This window comes from Aquarana catesbeiana, linkage group LG01 (assembly GCF_042186555.1).
Source record: "Aquarana catesbeiana isolate 2022-GZ linkage group LG01, ASM4218655v1, whole genome shotgun sequence".
Classification (NCBI taxonomy): Eukaryota; Metazoa; Chordata; class Amphibia; order Anura; family Ranidae; genus Aquarana; species Aquarana catesbeiana.
Window position 1 is genome coordinate 491,614,863 of NC_133324.1, and position 19,799 is coordinate 491,634,661.

The 19,799-nt window shown below is 44.6% G+C and overlaps 1 protein-coding gene across 1 annotated transcript in view; it reads right to left on the minus strand.

Annotated features, from left to right (window-relative positions):
- The window catches only part of DGKQ (diacylglycerol kinase theta), a 268,833-nt gene that overhangs the window by 206,738 nt on the left and 42,296 nt on the right, over positions 1–19,799 (minus strand). The window contains exon 2 of the mRNA XM_073591922.1: positions 1,584–1,663. Coding sequence (XP_073448023.1) covers positions 1,584–1,663 — 80 coding nt within the window. The remainder of the gene's footprint in view (positions 1–1,583; positions 1,664–19,799) is intronic.

A 19,799-nucleotide genomic window follows, 5' to 3' on the forward strand; every position in this document is an offset into this window, starting at 1 on the left:
AAAGGCACAGGAAAATTTGGTCAAAATTTCAGAGGCGTTGGACATTTTTTTTTGTATACATCTGAATAAAGCTTCATGAAAGCAAGTATCGCTGTATGAATATCATAATGCTCTGTGTGATTAACAATATCCATTTAGGGGGAAATTAAACTTGGACACGATGGGAATGCACTTACGTCGCAGCAGTAAATCATTCACTGCCCTTTCTCAATGAAAATTTCCATTTACAAAGACTTACAAATAGATTAGTGCTAAAATGTCCTGCATTGTTTTTTACCTGTAATTTTTGAATTCTTATAGAATCACATCCAACTGGTCTCAGCAGGAAGAGGAGCACCAGGAGAAAAGTGAAGCTGGACCCTCCAAGCCCAGTAATCCCATTAAATTTTCCAACACCAGAAACTCCGGCCAAATCTGTGTTTTTGGATTGGCCATTCAGCAGGTATATAAAATAGCAGGTATATAAAATATTAAATAGTATTGCAATAGACCACTAATGTGTTTTTTATTATTGCGGTCACCAACATACCAGCGCTGGAGGTTATTATAGCAGTCTCTGACACCAAAGATGGGAGTCTCTGACACCAGTGCTGGGGGGGGGGGGGGGGGGGTGGCATTACTGTGGTCTCTGACATCAAAGATGGAAGACTCCAATGAAGGGAATGTCAACCCAAATGTACCCATCTATCTCCCTATACCTTGATCTTGAAAATTGTTCTTGTCCCTCTAGGGTGCTGCAGTACTTGAGGAATCTCCTGGTCATTTGACAGTGATCCATGGACCTTGCCCTGAACACTGACAGCAGCAGTCCAGAGGCCTCATAACCAAACACAACACAAGACAAGACTGCTAATACAGGTCCATCAGCAGCAAAGAGGTGCCACCAACAAATTACACTGATGCTCATGTGGTGGTACTGCCACAGCCTACTTCCAATGTTGGAGTCTGGTATCGTCCTGGTGGGGAACCCCACGCCAATTTTTTATTTTATTATGGCAGGGGGTTCCCCCTGAAGATCCTCAGCACACAGCCCATAGGGAACCATTGATTTTGAATAGAGGCAGAGAAATGCCTGACGAGGCTTAACGCTCTGTATACATCGTTAAACCGCGTTTAACAGCTTTTACCTGCATCTGGCGTTTTTTTCAGCTCTAGCGCTGGAGCCTCAGAACACGCTGGTCCTTGGGTTTTTTTGGAGGTTAAAAACGCCTATGCCACTTACAGCTCATCAATGTCTGTGTGTGCATGAGGCCATAGAATAACACGGAGAGGTCTTTTTAAGCTGTAAAAAACGCTCCTAAAAGCAGCTGTAAAAACGCCCGTGGGCATAAGGCCTTACTGTTCACAACGTGATAACTAGGGTGTAGGTCCGTAAACGTCATATCTTGAACAGGGTTAGTTGCGTTAGTTTATTATTTTTGTACTTTGTCAATATGTTTTTGTATTCCTGATTATAAAAGCCAGAATGTGCTTGTTCAAAATTGAAAGATGTTGTTAGGATTAGCCTAAAATGCATTAATAAGAACAATAAAAACAAAACAAAAAAAAAAAAGGCTAAACAAAGGGTGCTGATGATTACTTACCCGCACTAGAGTTGGAGCCATACAGCTGCACAGGGTCTTCACGTGTTTTAAGCATTTTTCATGGGACATAAAATTGCAAACTGAAAAAGAAGAAATGCAAGAAAGAATGCACATTAACTATTTATAATCCCAGCATTAAATATTTCTACTAAGTTGCAAGTGTATCTAAAAATATTGTTATTTTATACTCAATTATTTCCTATGACAAGTGAATATTGCATTGGGTAGTGGGGGGGACTGGCAAACAAATAAAATCAAGAAATTTCAGCTAATAAAACATGCCAGAAATTCAGATATTTTATATATTAAGTTTGGACAAACTACAAAAGACTGACAGATACTGAAGGAGAAACTTGGAGCAAAAAATGTTCTTTACATGATGGTGTTTCCCATAGTAACTAAAAAGCATTTTTTACATACAGCAAATCAGAAAAAAAAGAAATCAAACTTCTGATTAGTGTTTAGGAAGAACACTTCTTTCCTTCCTTATATTGAGCATTAAAAGAAATCTGTGCCAAAAAAAAATATGGAGGCTGCCAAGGCTGACCTCCTCTTGAAAAAGCCACACCGATCATTCAACTTCAATATTTTAAGTAACCGACCCAAATTAAATATGTAGCATGTGAATTTATAAGGTGCCAGCCATAGCAGTCTTCATATTTCTCAAACCACAGGTTTCCTTTAGCAGGTGTATCCCACTATCCAGAAAACAAAATTAATGCAACCATTTCCTAGTTCACAGTGGTTTTTTCAGCTCGTAAACTATTTTCAATGCATTCTCGTGACTCATGCTCACATCATTCATATTTGAATTGTGGCTGACTGGAGCACACAGGAAATTTGCAGGATTTCTTCTGCAATTACATTATCCCACACATCTTCACTTTTAGGTCCCAGCCAGCCCTTACACCTACTGTGAATGTGCATCATTTGCTTAGCTTATTTCTTTGGCTGGTCTATACTGCTCTATATGTCCAGGACCATCAGGAGTATGGACCAGCCTATTTTCAAGGCAGTGCTTTGCCAAGCAGGGACACACTGTGAAATTCTCCAGAGCAGGGCTAAATGTAAATATATTGCTATGTGGATTACAATAAGGGGGAAATCATTCACATTTCTTTACAGCAGATATGTACTGCTTAAAGTGATTGTAAAGTTAATTTTGGTTTGTAAATAACAAACATGTTATACTTACCCCAATCCTTCTCCCCTGCTGGTGCTATTGGCTTCTCCTCTTTCCATTTACCACCAAAGGGAAGCAGCTTGCTATGGTCGCACACCTACAGGCTCAATCCCAATCTGCTTTGCCTGTGTCCATAGTGGGGGGGGGCAATACAGGTACTGGAACATTTTTTTACCTTCATGCAAGGAATGCATGAAGGTAAAAAAAAAAAAAAAAAAAAAATGTTTAGGCTTTAGAACCACTTTAAAGCTGAATTCCAGTTATAGCTCTCTAGCTCCCTTGTCACCTCATCACATGCTCACCTCCAGGACTTCTTCCGAGCCTCTCCCATCCTCTGGAATGCTGTACCCCAATCTGTCTGACTACCTCCTGATTGTGAGCTCTAAGGAGCAGGGCCCTCTGATTCCTACTGTATGAAAGTGTATTGTATTTGTACCGTCTACCCTCAAGTTGTAAAGCGCTGCATAAATAAACCCTGTATAATAATAATAATAAATATTAATACTACTATAGCTTCTATAAATGAAAAGGGCTCTATGGATGTAGGATGGGCAAATGATGGAAAGATCCACTTCCTACATTCATAGAATCAATAGTACAGCTTCTATGAATGGAGGAGGTGGGCATAGTAAGTCTGTCAAAGCTCCTTCAGCTCTATTAACCCCTGTGGTGGTGGTAGTAGTAGGGGATTGTGGAATTGGAGGATAAAGATTTCTACTAAACCAGCAGGCAGCAAAAAGGACACATCATACTGATAGAAACATCCTTTGTACTGATTTTTATATATATTTTTTTAGGCTTTAACTCAAGGTGCATTGCAATATGCTACAAAAAGATGCAACATGTCCTAAAATGTTTCAGCGCATCCCAACACATTGCTGTAAACAACATTGCACAGAGCATGCAAGTATAACATATATTTTTTATTTAAAAAAAAGAAACCACCTTTTGAATCACTTCGTCTTTGTTAACCCAAAAAAAAAAAAAATGTATATTCTGGTCTCTTAAAGCAGATTACACAGCACAGTGCTTGTGCTGTGTAATCTGCCCCCCTCTAAACTGTAAAAAAAAACCTCCCTGAACCTGCCACTTCCTGTATGCCCTCTCTGTACAGACCACGAAAATCAGGGCTGCTCCGCCCTGACCACCGTGGTCTGATTGCGTCCCTCTGTCATACGCTGCTGTCCCCTCTGTTCTCCTCTCTCCCCCCTCACCCACTCCTTCCTGCCTGTCATCTCCCTGTGTGTGTCTGTCTCCACCCCCCGCCATTCTTAAAAAATAAAAACTTAAAATTGTCACTGCCACCCCCTCTATTAGAGGCTGGCATAGCACACTATGTAAGTGGTTTTAAAAAACAAGTGTTCTAAATACCGATTTTGAGCTGTCTTCAGGCCGGTTACGTGACTCGCGGCCGCTTTACAGCTACAAGACAGAGCTTCTGTGGGAGGAGACGAGTGGCCACTCGGCGGACGTCAGTGGGAGATCACAGCTCCTCCCGCAGAAGACATCCATTGGAGCTGGAAAGCGGTCGCGAGTCATGTGACCGGCCTGAAGACAGCTCAGAATTGGTATTTAGAACACTCATTTATTAAAACCACTTACATAGTATTTTATGCCAGCCTCTAGTAGAGGGGCTGGCATAGTCTTATAAATATGGGTTCACAAACACCTTAAGTAACACAAGGGCAATATAAAGTTCATCCACAGCCTGAAAGGTAAAGCTAAACTGCAAGTGTCAGCAGATGATAATGGTTGTACAAAAGTATAAGTACCCTAGAAGTATACTAGCCCTTTAAATTGACTGTTGCAATAAAAAACATTGAACATAAAAATACATCACAGAGTGACAAAACAGAACCGGGAGCAACCTAGGTTTGCAAGAAGACCGTTCTTTTCATGGCGCTTTGCCTCAAATGCTGTATACAATCTTTGATCTTTCAGGAATAAAAGAAAACAATGTTCAGATTGTGACTAGAAATCAATGGAAACTGTTCCCAATGTGACAAGCAGCGTTCAGAATAATCTAGAATGCTGAAAGGTGGTCTCAGAGGCAGCAAATCCACGCAGAGGGAGTATGTCACAACAAGAATGAAGACACACACATATACAAAATCCTAATGAGGCTTTCCAGGGCAGTATTAATAAGAAAGACGAGAAGCTGCACAGGCACCAAGGCTGTTAATGCCATTTGTCATCTCTTGGATGGAGCTTAAGGATATTCTAGTTTTCTATTTTCCGCCGTACGTTCAGAATACATGTCTCAATTCTGACAGATCTATATTCTGCAAGGAGTCTTTATACTCAGCCAAGATCAAAACATAATATAAAATAATGGTGGTGTTATAGAATCTTTCAAGAGACAGAATCAAAGAAAACTTTTATGCCTCTAAGGGTCCATAAAGAAAATGGCAGATGGACATTTAATAATGATCTGACCACAAAAATAATGTGATTCTTCACATATACATGCACGCTTGTATCCTATCTACTCTCATATAAAATGAGGGAAAGGGCCTGATCATTTTCCCCAGGCAGTAGCAACTAAGGCCATCTGCAGAGGACTATGCCAATATAGCAGGCACTGCAATTAAAGAGGAACTGAACTCTGGAAGCTGTGCCCAAAAAAGGCAAGATGGGGAAAAAGATTAGGGCAAAAAGACTAGTTAGCTCACAGCTCATTAACTAACAATGTGATAATAAAATCAAAACGTTTGCTCAGTAAATAGTGAATGAGATGGTCAAAGCAGAAAGCTGTGAATCTTCTACATTTAATCACCAGGGTGCGTACAAGAGAGGGGCAGTTGGGGAAACTGCCCTGAGCACAGAGTGGGAGGGGGCACCTGGTTGCCAGTGTGCTGAAGAATCTGTCCACAAACTACACAGTTTGTCACACTACCCTTTGCCCCAAACTCTGTTGCCGCGACAGCCTGCCCAAAAACGGAGCTGAGGCTGTGTGTACACAATACCTGCCTCCTCTCTACGGCTGTAACCACACCCCTTTATAGAAAGGAGAAGAATGCTGCCTCCTGTGTTTGGCTCTGGTCAGTAAGAGTGGCAGTACAGGTGGGCAAACCACAAAGAGAACACTACAGCCCCGATCATCAATTCCGACCCAGCAGACACCTGAGCTTGCCCCAGGCCAAAATGAAGATATCAGAGGACTAATGGAAGACTGTATCTTCTCCACCTCTGAGTCCCGACTACTCTGCCTTCCAGACTGTACCATGCAGTGGTTTAAAATCAGCCCTGCACCTTGCAGCACAGGTTTACTGAAACCTTTCTTTTTAATAGAATGTAATGTGTAAGTGAAAAACATCATGTAGTGCCTGAAAAGTGCCAGTAATATCTAACCTATTAAAAAAATTGAGCATAAAACAGCAAAGGACATGGTGCCATATTACAGTCCAACTCCAGGAAAATTAAAAAAAAAAAAAAAGTCCACCCTTGCAGTAGGGGGGTTATATTTCACTTACCTGTTTCCATACGCCAGCTCCAGGGTTCTCCTCCTCCACCCAAAGCTTTGGCATCATCACATACCATACAGGAACATTAACCATATATGGTGCAATGAGGAAGCAGGAGTGTGACCAGAGCCAGTCACGACTTACACAGAAGACACGGGGGACCATTCACAGCACAAGACGAAGCCTGCTGGAGCAAGGAATAAGGTAAAGCTGGCTGCAAACAGCTCAAAATTAGTCCAGTTCAGCAGAGGCTGGCCAAATTTCAATCTGTGTGTAGCCTTCCCTGTTAGACAGAAGGGGATCATTAGATCGTCTTCTCTCAAAAGGGGACTTCAGGAAAAGTATGCTCAATCAGTGGCTTGCAGCCAATCAGCTGAAGTGCTCAGCGGTATATTCTGACAGTAGAGAGCCCCCGCTGTCAGAATACAATGTCTTAGCAGGGGGCATTGTTCTCATTCAGCTCACTGACTGAAAAAAAAAAAAAGGCGTGTGTACCAGCTTAAAGCGCCGCTCCACTCAAAAGGGGAAGCTTCACTTGTTTGCATCCTCCACCTCCACATTTGCACTTTCTTGGGGGGGGGGGGGGGGGTGTAAACCTGGTTTTGACAGATACCTACTCCCACTTTTGGCTCAGATCGCGACAGCGATCTAAGACAATGATTGGCCCCCCCACCTTCCGCCCGCCAGAACGATTCACTGCCGGTTTCCCTTACCTAAAATGCCCAGCGCCTGCACCTAAACCCGACTGAAGAATTGGCTTGGGTGCCGACATCGCTAGATCCTTGGTCTTTATCCCTTTCATGACTAAGCCTATTTTTGAAATTTGGTGTTTACAAGTTAAAATCCGTATTTTTTTGCTAGAAAATTACTTAGAACCCCCAAACATTATATATATTTTTTTAGCAGAGAATCTAGAGAATAAAATGGCGATTGTTGCAATATTTTTTATCACACGGTATTTGTGCAGCGGTGTTTTAAACGCAAATTTTTGGAAAAGTGACACTTTCATGAATTTTAAAAAATCCAAACAGTAAAGTTACCCCAATTTTTTTATATAATGTGAAAGATGATGTTACGCCGAGTAAATAGATACCAAACATGTCACCCTTTATAATTGCACGCACTCGTGGAATGGCGACGAACTACGGTACCTATGAATTTCCATAGGCGACGCTTTAAAAATTTTTTACGGTTACCAGGTTTGAGCTACAGAGGAGGTCTAGGGCTAGAATTATTGCTCTCGCTCTGACGATCGCGGCGATACCTCACATGTGTGGTTTGAACACCGTTTACATATGCGGGCGCGACTTCCGTATGCGTTTTCTTCGCTGCGCGAGCTCGCGGGGACAGGGGCACTTTAAAAATTTTTTTTTTTTTTTTTTTTTTATTTATTTTATTTATTTTTGTACTTTATAAATTGTGTTTAAAAAAAATTTTTTTTTTTTTTTTTTTACTTTTATTGCTGTCACAAGCAATGTAAACATCCCTTGTGACAGTAATAGGTGGTGACAGGTACTCTTTATGGAGGGATGGGGGGTCTAAAAGACCCCCCATCCCTCCTTTACACTTCAAAATATTCAGATCGCCAAAAACTGCGATTCTGAATACTGTGTACTTTTTTAAATTCGGCGCCATTGGCAGCCGAGTAAACGGGAAGCGACGTCATGACGTCGCTTCCGCGTTTACAACGAGAAGGCTGGAACGAAGCCGCTCGCAGCTTCGGTCCAGCCTGCCCCCAGCCGCCGAAGGCAGCCGAATGGATACCGGGCCTCCCGATCGCACGGGAGGCCTGGTAACAGCGGCGGGAGGTGGCGGGAGGGGGGGGGGGGGATGTCCCCTCCCGCTCCTCCGGTATAACAGCCGAGCGGCTTTTAGCCGCATCGGTTGTTATACAGGGGTAGCCGATCGCCCGCTGTAAACAATGGTACCGGAATGATGCCTGCAGCTGTGGGCATCATCCCGGTATAACCCCGGAAAGCCGAGTACGCATATCTGCGTACGGTCGGCGGGAAGGGGTTAAATTAAAAGTCAGCAGCTACAGTATTTATAGCTGCTAACCTATTTTTTGGGGGGGAGACTGGAGCTCCTCTTAAAGAATTTATGGTCACAGCTGATCACGTGGCAAGGAGCAGGAGGAGTGTGACACACAGCACCACCGATCACCACGCTGCACACCCCCACGGGGGGCGCGCCGGCATGTTATCCTGAAAGACGTCATATGACGTTCAGTCAGGATAACAGAACCACCTCTGAGCTGGTGAATCGGGAAGGGTGAATTCTGACACAGATCACAGCTTCATTTTGGCCATTTTGTGTCAGACAATGACAGATTCTCAGTGTGTGGAGCTGAGACCAGCTGCGATCCTCAGGATCACCACTGTTCAGTTTCATAAACGGACACCCAAATCTGGTGAGACTAGGAGTCAGGCACAGTGACCTAGATCTCACGTTGAAGATACAGTGGGGCAAAAAAGTATTTAGTCAGCCACCAATTGTGCAAGTTCTCCCACTTAAAAAGATGAGAGAGGCCTGTAATTGTCATCATAGGTATACCTCAACTATGAGAGACAAAATGTGGAAACAAATCCAGACAATCACATTGTCTGATTTTTGAAAGAATTTGCAAATTATGGTGGAAAATAAGTATTTGTTAACCTACAAACAAGATTTCTGGCTCTCACAGACCTGTATCTTCTTCTTTAAGAGGCTCCTCTGTCCTCCACTCATTACCTGTATTAATGGCACCTGTTTGAACTTGTTATCAGTATAAAAGACACCTGTCCACAACCTCAAACAGTCACACTCCAAACTCCACTATGGTGAAGACCAAAGAGCTGTCGAAGGACACCATGAACAAAATTGTAGACCTGCACCAGGCTTGGAAGACTGAATCTGCAATAGGCAAGCAGCTTGGTGTGAAGAAATCAACTATGGGAGCAATAATTAGAAAATGGAAGACATACAAGACCACTGATAATCTCTCTCGATCTGGGGCGCCACGCAAGATCTCACCTCGTGGGGTCAAAATGATCACAAGAACGGTGAGCAAAAATCCCAGAACCACACGGGGGGACCTAGTGAATGACCTGCAGAGAGCTGGGACCAACGTAACAAAGGCTACCATCAGTAACACACTACGCCGCCAGGGACTCAGATCCTGCAGTGCCAGATGTGTCCCCATGCTTAAGCCAGTACATGTCCGGGCCCGTCTGAGGTTTGCTAGAGAGCATTTGGATGATCCAGAAGAGGACTGGGAGAATGTCATATGGTCAGATGAAACCAAAGTAGAACTGTTTGGTAGAAACACAACTCGTCGTGTTTGGAGGAGAGAGAATGCTGAGTTGCAACCAAAGAACACCATACCTACTGTGAAGCATGGGGGTGGCAACATCATGCTTTGCGGCTGTTTCTCTGCAAAGGGAACAGGACGACTGATCCGTGTACATGAAAGAATGAATGGGGCCATGCATCGTGAGATTGAGTGCAAACCTCCTCCCATCAGCAAGGGCATTGAAGATGAAACGTGGCTGGGTCTTTCAGCATGACAATGATCCCAAACACACTGCCCGTGCAACAAAGGAGTGGCTTCATAAGAAGCATTTCAAGGTCCTGGAGTGGCCTAACCAGTCTCCAGATCTCAACCCCATAGAAAACCTTTGGAGGGGGTTGAAAGTCTGTGTTGCCCAGCGACAGCCCCAAAACATCACTGCTCTAGAGGAGATCTGCATGAAGAAATGGGCCAACATACCAGAAACAAACAGTGTGTGACAACCTTGTGAAGACTTACAGAAAACGTTTGACCTCTGTCATTGCCAATAAAGGATATATAACAAAGTATTGAGATGAACTTTTGATATTGACCAAATACTTATTTTCCACCATAATTTGCATATAAATTCTTTTAAAAATCAGACAATGTGATTGTCTGGATTTGTTTCTCATAGTTGAGGTATACCTATGATGACAATTACAGGCCTCCCTCATCTTTTTAAGTGGGAGAACTTGCACAATTGGTGGCTGACTAAATACTTTTTTGCCCCACTGTATACAGAAATAAAAGGATATGAGCATAGGAGTGTCCAGGCAAACAAATAACAGAAAGTTTACTGCTAATTTTCAGCACTTCAATTTTATATGGTTATGCTTAGGCACAATTAACATTTCAAAATTTTCCCAGTAACATAGCAAATCTTCACATTTTTACATTCAGGACCACTTTGATGCATTTATGGATTTATTAAAAAAAAAAATAAAGCCCAATTTCTGCATAGAGCCTACAAGGGTTAAAAGCCTTTGGGAAGTTTCTATTGCCTGTAAGCCCCACTGGGGAGTTTTCCCCTCTATTTCTGACCTAGTGATAGGGGTCAGAGGAACAAAGATTGATGATAAATCACTCTAATTGGGACAGAATGTAACAATTTTATCTTTTATAATAGTAAGGAAAGGTCAAAAGTCATGTAAGGTCTTTACTGCTGCCTGAGTCTTCTCGCCCAGTGATCCCTATTCCTCTTATTTCTTGTCCAGGTGTGACAGAGATAAAAACTGAAGGGAAATCTCTCCAATGGAGTCACAGATGGCCATATAAACTTGACAGAAGGTATAACTTTTCCTCACTAAATTCAAAGCTGAAAAAAAACTCTTCAGTTTAATACTAGCTGAAGGCAGTGTACGTGGGCGGTGAGCAATGCTCATCTACAGTATACTACACGGGTCCTTGGGATATAGCATGTCAGCAAGATACCCTGCTCTATCAGCAAGGACCTCTGATGTCTAGCTCTGACAAGTTCTTGTTGTTGAAGGCATAATGCAAAAATCTGGCACACAGAGGTTATAGGAATATTCTCATAAAACATAGAAATCTGGCATCCTGCATTTTTTTAACACTTGACACTGATGGAGTGTAATATAGTCAGAGATGTGCATGTGATGCCATTTAACAGTAAACGGTGATCTTCAAGGTTAGTGAAAACATACACGGTTTGCCTAAAGAAAACCTGCCCGGGTTTCAAATGCTTGTAGAATTAAACCATATTATACTTATTATTATTGTCATTGCAACAAGTACAAATGAAATTACTTCATAAAAAAAATAATCAACAATACACTATATACAAATTTAGATCCTAGACCCTCCCCTCACCTAATAAAAGCAGTAGAAACAGTGGTCGCAATAGGTGCCTAGTCACCACTATCTCCCTGTCCCCAGAACTTCATTTACCGGCTTAATTGCTCTTGGGGAAAAAACCTTCCCTAAAGCGATTTGTCCTCACCCTAAAGTTTCCGAAGCCTCTGCCAGATGGCAACAGGTGATGTCCAGGATGGGACAGGTTGCTCACTATCCTCTCGGCTCTCCTGATACAGCGTGACCGATACATTTTGTCTACTGGGACAAACTCACAGCCCACTGTTTTCTGCACAGATTTTATGATCCTCTGAAGAGCAGCCTTTTCAGCTCCTGTACAGTTTGAATACCAGGCCAGAATGGAACAAGTTAGCGCACTCTCGACAGAGGACTGGTAAAAGGACTGTAAGATACTTCTACCTAGGCCCTGAAAAGAGTCCCCTACATTCCTGTGCAGCCATCAAAAAGGGAAACAAAGGGGAAATCTCCCTAACAGGTCATAGACAATAAAATCCTTTTTGGAGGTATAGCACCTTCCCTTTTCTACTTAAAACTATTGGTGGCAGTTTCACTTTATAAACATTGAGGTTGATTTATTAAAGGCAAATATAATTTGCACTGCAATTGCATTTGCTCTAGATCTGAGGGAAAGCTCTGCTGATTTCTATCATCCAATCATGTGCAAGCAAATAGGCTGTTTTTTTATTTTCCTTGCATGTGATTGGGTATCCTTTGCAAAGTGAAGCTTAACCTTATTTCCTGTCGCATCATGGCAGCATACACCTATGGGTTGTGGCTCCGCCCCCGCAACCTGATAGGACCGCGTAGCTATTAAAGTCTGAGAGAGCCCCTGCCCCAGCATTCTCCTTTTTTTCCTCACCTGTCAAGGACCGAAAACATGCATCCCTTACCTAAAACATTCGCCCCAGCCAGGTTCTAGCCTCTCCTGGGTGGAAGTCCTATCCTGTACAGCCTCTAAATGAGCTCAATGGAAGGAACCCCACTCTAATGGTCTCAGGGGTATGTTACAATACATTACAAACCTTAAACAGGTTTATGGATCGCAGCGGTCTCCAGCTCCTTTCTGTGCACCTGTGGGTAACTCCCCTCCTGTCTGTCTCCATAGCTCCAGCTTGTCAGGACATCCCACTTTCCAGCTTCCAAAATGGCGTCGGAGGCCTCAGAGCGCATCTGAGCATGCTCGAGCGTGACGTCATCACCCCGAGACGGCGGCAAGTTTAAAAATGCTGTAATGTCAGCATTTTCTTGTCTCTTCTCTCCTGAGCCTGTAAGGGGGAATTTTGACCGGATTTCTTTTGCTACTCTACCCAGCTGTTCTACCCTGTCTCTCTCTTGCTATTTCCACGCCCAGGTAAGATCTATGATGGTTTTTTCTTTGCTTGTTTACTATCTGCTATCCCATGCATGCTAAGCCACCTATATAATTATATGTTGATTCATCACCTTTCATGGAGACCGTTGCCCAGGTAGACCATCGCCAGCCTACTAGGTAAGAGGGGATGATGGGTAAGTATGAAGAGAAGGAAAAAGAGAGTCCTCACTAATGCTGTTTAAATTGAACAGCCCCACCAGGTCTTCCAGATCGTCACATTCAAGACGAGGGGAGCCTTCAAGAAGGAGCCGCTCAAGCCACAGGCAGAGTCGCTCAGAGCGCGGCAGAAGTCGCTCAAGTCGCAGAAGCCGCTCAAGTCGCAGGAGGAGCAGATCAAGTCGCAGGAGAAGCCGATCAAGATCAAGGCATAGTCGCTCCCACCACAAAAAATCCCCTGCGCGCAGGAAATCTCCTGTCACCCAGCCTTCCCGTCCACCCGGGAACTCCTGCTGGATTTGCGATGCTACAGCACTTCCAGACAAACTGGCCTGTCGCACATGCTTCATTGAGGCAACTAAGGACAGAGAAACAGAGGCAAGAGAACCAATTGATCCATCACCACAAGTCGCAGAGCCAGAAGCCAGCAGACCTATACAAAGTACCTCATCCACTGCCCCATCATCATCAAAGACGTCAGACCCTCTCTCTGACACTGATGATCTAGAGGCATCCACCGGCTTCGACTTCTCATTGATCGACCCATTCGTGAAGTCAGTAAAAGAGGCGATCGACTGGGTGGAAGAAAAAGAAACTCCTCAAAAAGTGAGGAAATACTTTCCAAATCTTAAAAAAGACCCAGAGAACTTCCCGTTCATTGAGGAACTTGAGGATCTAATTAAGGATGAGTGGCAAAAGCCAGAGAAAAAAAACTGGCCTCAGCATCAGATTATCAAAACTCTATCCACTTAAAGAGCCTAACGTCAACCCACTAATATCTCCTCCAGTGGTCGACTCCTCCCTAATGCGCCTCGCCAGGCACGTAACACTTCCAATAGAGGATGCAGTCACATTCAAAGACGTCCTGGATAGAAAGATCGATCTGGATCTTAAGAGAACCTACCTCTCGGCAGGTGGCGCTTGCAGGCCAGCAATAGCATTGGCTGCCGTCGGTAAGGCTATCTCAAGCTGGTCCACGATGGCCGAGAAGCTGGTATCGGAAGGAATAGAGCAGGAGAAAGTTATCTCAGCACTCCAAGAACTTAGTCTTGCAGGCGACTTTGTCGCAGAAGCCTCTGTGGATATAATTAAAACCACTTCAAGAGCAATGTTAAGCTCAGTAATGGCCAGAAGGGCGCTCTGGTTAAAACCCTGGTCGGCAGATCCCTCCTAAAAATCCAATTGGTGCAAAATACCCTTTGATGGCGTAAACCTTTTTGGAGAAAAACTGGACGTGGCTATTTCTAAAGTCACGGGGGGAAAATCGGGACTCATCCCTTCAGATAGGAGGCCCAGGCAGCAGAGACCACCGGTTTCTAGAAGAAATCTGCCAGATAAATACAGAGAGGCAAGATCCTACAGGCCCGGAAAAGAGTATAGGAGGAACTGGAAGAATCCCCAGTCATCATTCCTCAAGCTCCAAAAGTCTAAGACCCCTGCGTCAGGGGAACAAAAGTCTTTTTGAAGGTGCGTCCGCCCAACCAGCTTTAGTGGGGGCCAGACTCATGAGTTTCAAGCAGGTCTGGGCGGATACAATAAAGGACCCATGGACGATAGACACTGTCCAGTTCGGCCACAAATGGAAATTCAAGACACGGGCTCCAAGAGACCAATTCTCTGTAACCAGACTACCTGCATCTCGGGAAAAAATTATGCTACTGACAAAGTACGTCCAAGACCTGTTACAAAAGGAAGCCATAGTGGAAGTTCCAATATCCCAAAGGTCAACGGGATTCTACTCCCCGTTGTTTCTAGTGAAGAAGAAATCGGGGGATCTACGCCCTGTCTTAGATCTAAAGAATCTCAATCGCTCAATCTTAGTCGAGACATTCAAAATGGAGAGCCTCCAGTCAATTCTTCGGGCCATGAATATCGGGGATTGGATGCTTTCCGTCGATTTACAAGACGCCTATCTGCACGTCCCCATTCACATCTCATTCCAAAAATTTCTCCGCTTTGCGGTAGGTCTACATCATTTTCAATTCCAAAGCCTCCCGTTCGGGATCTCCACCGCTCCAAGGACATTCACAAAAATCTTACTGCCAGTAATAGCCTTACTAAGAGAACAAGGATTGAGGGTCCATCATTACCTGGACGACATCCTTTTGCTAGCAGACAATCAGGATTCCCTTCTACTGCATCGATCCATTCTGATTACCACCCTACAAAACTTCGGCTGGATCATAAACTGGGGGAAAAGCAATCTGCAGCCCACTCAGAGAATGATATTCCTGGGGGCGGAACTAGACACCCGTCTCAATACGGTGGAACTTCCGCAGGAAAAAATTCCCAGCCTCATTCAGAAGGCAAGAAAGTTATTAGCCTCTACCACACTACCAGCCCGGGAGTACCTCAGCATACTGGGGTCATTCTCAGCAACCATCCCAATGGTACAATGGGCCCAATGGAACACCAGACCTCTGCAAGCATCATTGTTAAAACAATGGAACGGGGTATCATTGTCTCAGCCGATCATAGTCCAGAAAGAAATAAAACAATCACTCTGGTGGTGGACCAGATTGAACAATCTGAAGAAATGCAGGCATATAGTCCCTCTTCCTCAGGAAATAATCACTTCAGACGCCAGCCTGAAGGGCTGGGGGGCACACTACCGCCATCACGCAGTCCAGGGCCTTTGGACATTCAGAACACAGAACGTGGTTTCAAATATATTGGAGATGAAAGCAGCTTTCCAAGCTCTGTTAGCCTTCAGCCCCCTCCTCAGGGGGAAAGAGGTCCTGCTAAAATTGGACAACAGAGTGGCAGTTGCCTATATCAACAGGCAGGGGGGCACCAGGAGTCGCTCCATGATGCGGGAAGTCCGTCCAGTCTTCGAGTGGGCACAGCTGAACCTGTCGGGATTAACGGCAGCGTATGTCCCAGGAGTCCAAAATCAACTAGCCGACTCTCTAAGTCGGACCTTTGTATCAAACAACGAGTGGGCCTTAAGTCACCAAGCCTTTACCCTCATAACCCAGACCTGGGGGATACCGGATATAGACCTGGCGGCAACACCGGTCAACACGAAATGCCAGAGATATCTAGCCAGAATTCCTTTCCCATCGGCAGAAGGCACGGATTGCCTACAACACGACTGGAACTTCCGTTTGGGGTACATATTTCCGCCAACACCACTCATTCCGAGATTCTTACTCAGACTCAAGAGGTCGAAAGCCACAGTGCTAGCAGTCCTCCCATTTTGGCCGAGACGACCATGGTTTACGACGCTCCTCCAATTGAGCACAGCAGAACCACTGACACTCCCAATGACAGCGGATATACTATCGCAGGGGCAACTCCTTCACCCATTTCCGGAGAGGCTGCATCTAACAGCATGGAGATTGAAAGGACTAGGTTCTTAGTCCAAGGTTGCTCCCAGAAAGTGATAGACACTCTCCTCCAGGCCAGAAAATCCACGACCAATAAAACCTATAAAAGGGTCTGGGAGAGTTTTCTCTTAGTCGCACAACAGCAATCCTGGAACCCAGCATCTCCATCAGTTCCTCAGATCCTCGAGTTTCTCCAGTTAGGTCTAGATAAAGGTCTTAGGTCTAGTACCCTGAAGGTACATGTATCAGCCCTATCCGCTATGACAGGAGTGAAATGGGCTCAAGAACCTCTCATCATCCAATTTCAGAAGGCTTGCCTAAAGCTGAGACCACCTAGGAAACCTTCCTTCCCGACATGGGATCTTTCAGTAGTGTTGGAAGCCTTATCCCATGAGCCATTTTTTCCGTTAGAGAATGTTTCCCTGTGGGACCTAACTCTCAAAGTCACTTTCCTAATAGCAATTACATCAGCTAAAATGGTATCGGAAATTCAGGCCTTACAGGCTAAGGAACCATACTTGATGTTCTATCCAGACAAAGTAGTCTTAAAACCATCGGATCGCTTCATCTCGAAAGTGTCATCATCTTTCCACTTTAACCAAGAACTATGTCTCCCCACCCTATCCACAGAACAGGGTGATCCACATCCGCTTGACATAAAGTCGAATATCCAGGCCTACCTCCTGGCAACCAGCAATTTAAGGAAGACAGAGGACCTACTGGTCATTCCTCATGGGTTTAGAAGAGGACAAGCAGCAACCTCTCGCACCATCGCAGCATGGTTGGTGAAGATCATTAAGAGAGCTTACGCATCTAACAATGCACGAGTACCTGAGGGCTTAAGGGCACACTCCACAAGGGCAATGGCGACCTCCTGGGCGGCCTACTGCAGGGTATCAGCCGAAACCATCTGCAAAGCAGCCACTTGGTCTTCGAAAACCACTTTTATCTCTCATTATAAAGTGGACTCCGCTAGATTGTCCACGGTAGAATTTGGGAGAGCAATTATTCAGGCTAACTCCTCAATACCTTCTAAATAAAAAACGTATCTTTTGCTCATACCCACCCAGTTTGCGAGTTATTCCCCATAGGTGTATGCTGCCATGATGCGACAGGAAAACGGAAAATTGTATACTCACCTTTCCGTAATTTTCCTTTCCTGTCGCATCTCATGGCAGCATACAAATGCCCACCCATCTGAGGTGAGGTATATATACACGGAGAATGCTGGGGCAGGGGCTCTCTCAGACTTTAATAGCTACGCGGTCCTATCAGGTTGCGGGGGCGGAGCCACAACCCATAGGTGTATGCTGCCATGAGATGCGACAGGAAAGGAAAATTACGGAAAGGTGAGTATACAATTTTCCGTTTTACTATGCTCTGGAGCAACTGCACTTGCAGTGCACAGTATATTTTCCTTTAGTAAACCAACCCCATTGTGTTGGATAAACATACCAGGAGGGTGGGAAATGCCAATCATTTATTTTAAAAAGATCTTTTGCACAGCTGCCCAAAATATGATTTCAAAGCATATAAATATTGTGTTACTGATGCAATGGATGTATAACACACCCACATTCATTCATACTGAATTGTATTCTCAAATATACTAGCCCAAAAGGTTTCCATATTTTGCCGCAAAACTTTCACTTGCAAGACAAGACTGAACATGAATTCAACTTGTCTATATGCTAAAGCAGGTCTAGGCAAACCTCACCCAAAACTAGAAATTAGCTTTAAAAACCTACGATCCAGAACTATGTAACCTGCATATGACATTTAGGTGGCTGAACAGTTGGGCCCCAATCACACTTGAGCCTATTGGAATCGGGGGCAGAATCACGCAATACTGTCTGCTATTCCAGAATCGTGGTAAAAAGTCACAATGTACTATTAGTGCCATTATTTCTTAATGGCACCCTAAACACGGTGCAATTTTGCCATGACTGTCACGGGGCAAAACATGCAGCACTAAACGCACCCAGTTCGGTGCCAAAAAGTAAATTCAGATAACCTATAGGTCTCTACACTTAAAGTGGACCTGTCACCAACCTGGAAAACAAACTGGGAACATGCTTTAAAAATGCATAGGCTGAGATTACATTCTTGATACAGATAGCTAAAATGATATGAAAAGCTTTACTTTTTTTAGACCTGGTTCACATCTGTGGACTTTGATGTGCTTTTTTTTTTTTTTTTTTACAGCACATAAAAACACATGTGTCAAAATACAGTTTTTCCAGTGATCACAGCGGATCACATTATCGGGTACAGAAACAATTAAACTGGTCCTGTACCATGTGATCGCTGTGTCCAATCACAGCAATTGCATAGTGAACAATGAAAGAGATCGCCTACAAATAAACAGTGCAGCCAGCCCCCATCACCTGTCACAGTGTCATTCAGTGCTGCCAGTAAAACTGTCATACCCCATACCAGCGTTCTGATCACAGCCATACCCCATACCAGCGCCCTGATCGCTGCCCTACCAGTGCCCTGATCAACGCCATACCAGCGCCCTGATCAACGCCATACCCCATACCAGCGTTCTGATCACCGCCATACCCCATACCAACGCCTTGATCACCCTACCAGTGCCCTGATCTACGCGATACCAGCGCCCTGATCACCGCCCTACCAGCGCCCTGATCACCGCCATACCAGCGCCCTGATCACCGCCCTACCAGCGCCCTGATCACCGCCCTACCAGCGCCCTGATCACCGCCATACCAGCGCCCTGATCACCGCCATACCAGCGCCCTGATCACTGCCATACCAGCGCCCTGATCACTGCCATACCAGCGCCCTGATCACTGCCATACCAGCATCCTGATCACCGCCATATGCCATACCAGTGTCCTGATCACCGCCATACCCCATACCAGCGTTCTGATCACAGCCATACCAGCATCCTGATCACCGCCATACCCCATACCAGCGTCCTGATCACCGCCATACCCCATACCAGTGCCCTGATCACTGCCATATACCATACCAGTGTCCTGATCACCGCCATACCAGCATCCTGATCACCGCCATATGCCATACCAGCGTTCTGATCACCGCCATACCAACATCCGTTTCATCGCCATACACCATACCAGCGTCCTGATCACAGCCATACCAGCATCCTGATCACAGCCATACCCCATACCAGCATCTGGATCACCATCATACCCCATACCAGCATCCTGATCACCGCCATACTAGCACCCTGAACTCAGCCATACCAGTCCCAGTGTTGTGGTGCTCCAGGGCGTCGATAAATGTGACAGTCAGTAAATTGGATGTGTAATGAATGCCCCTAAAAAGCCTAAGGGGGTTCCTTGGATTTTGGGCTTCTTTGTGTGATTGTGTGGCTTTCCCCTCTATTAGTGTTGTGGTGTCACTCAAAATTTGGGTTTTCTTTTACTTCCACTTTCAATGAGAACAATGACAAGCAGAGAGTGTAAATCTCCCTAACAGGGGCACAGACAGCACTAAAATCCTCCACTCTACCAAAATCCAAAACGTTTTATCTTTAATTATACTTTAAAAAAGGAAAATTCAACTTTTCCCTGCCTTGTGTT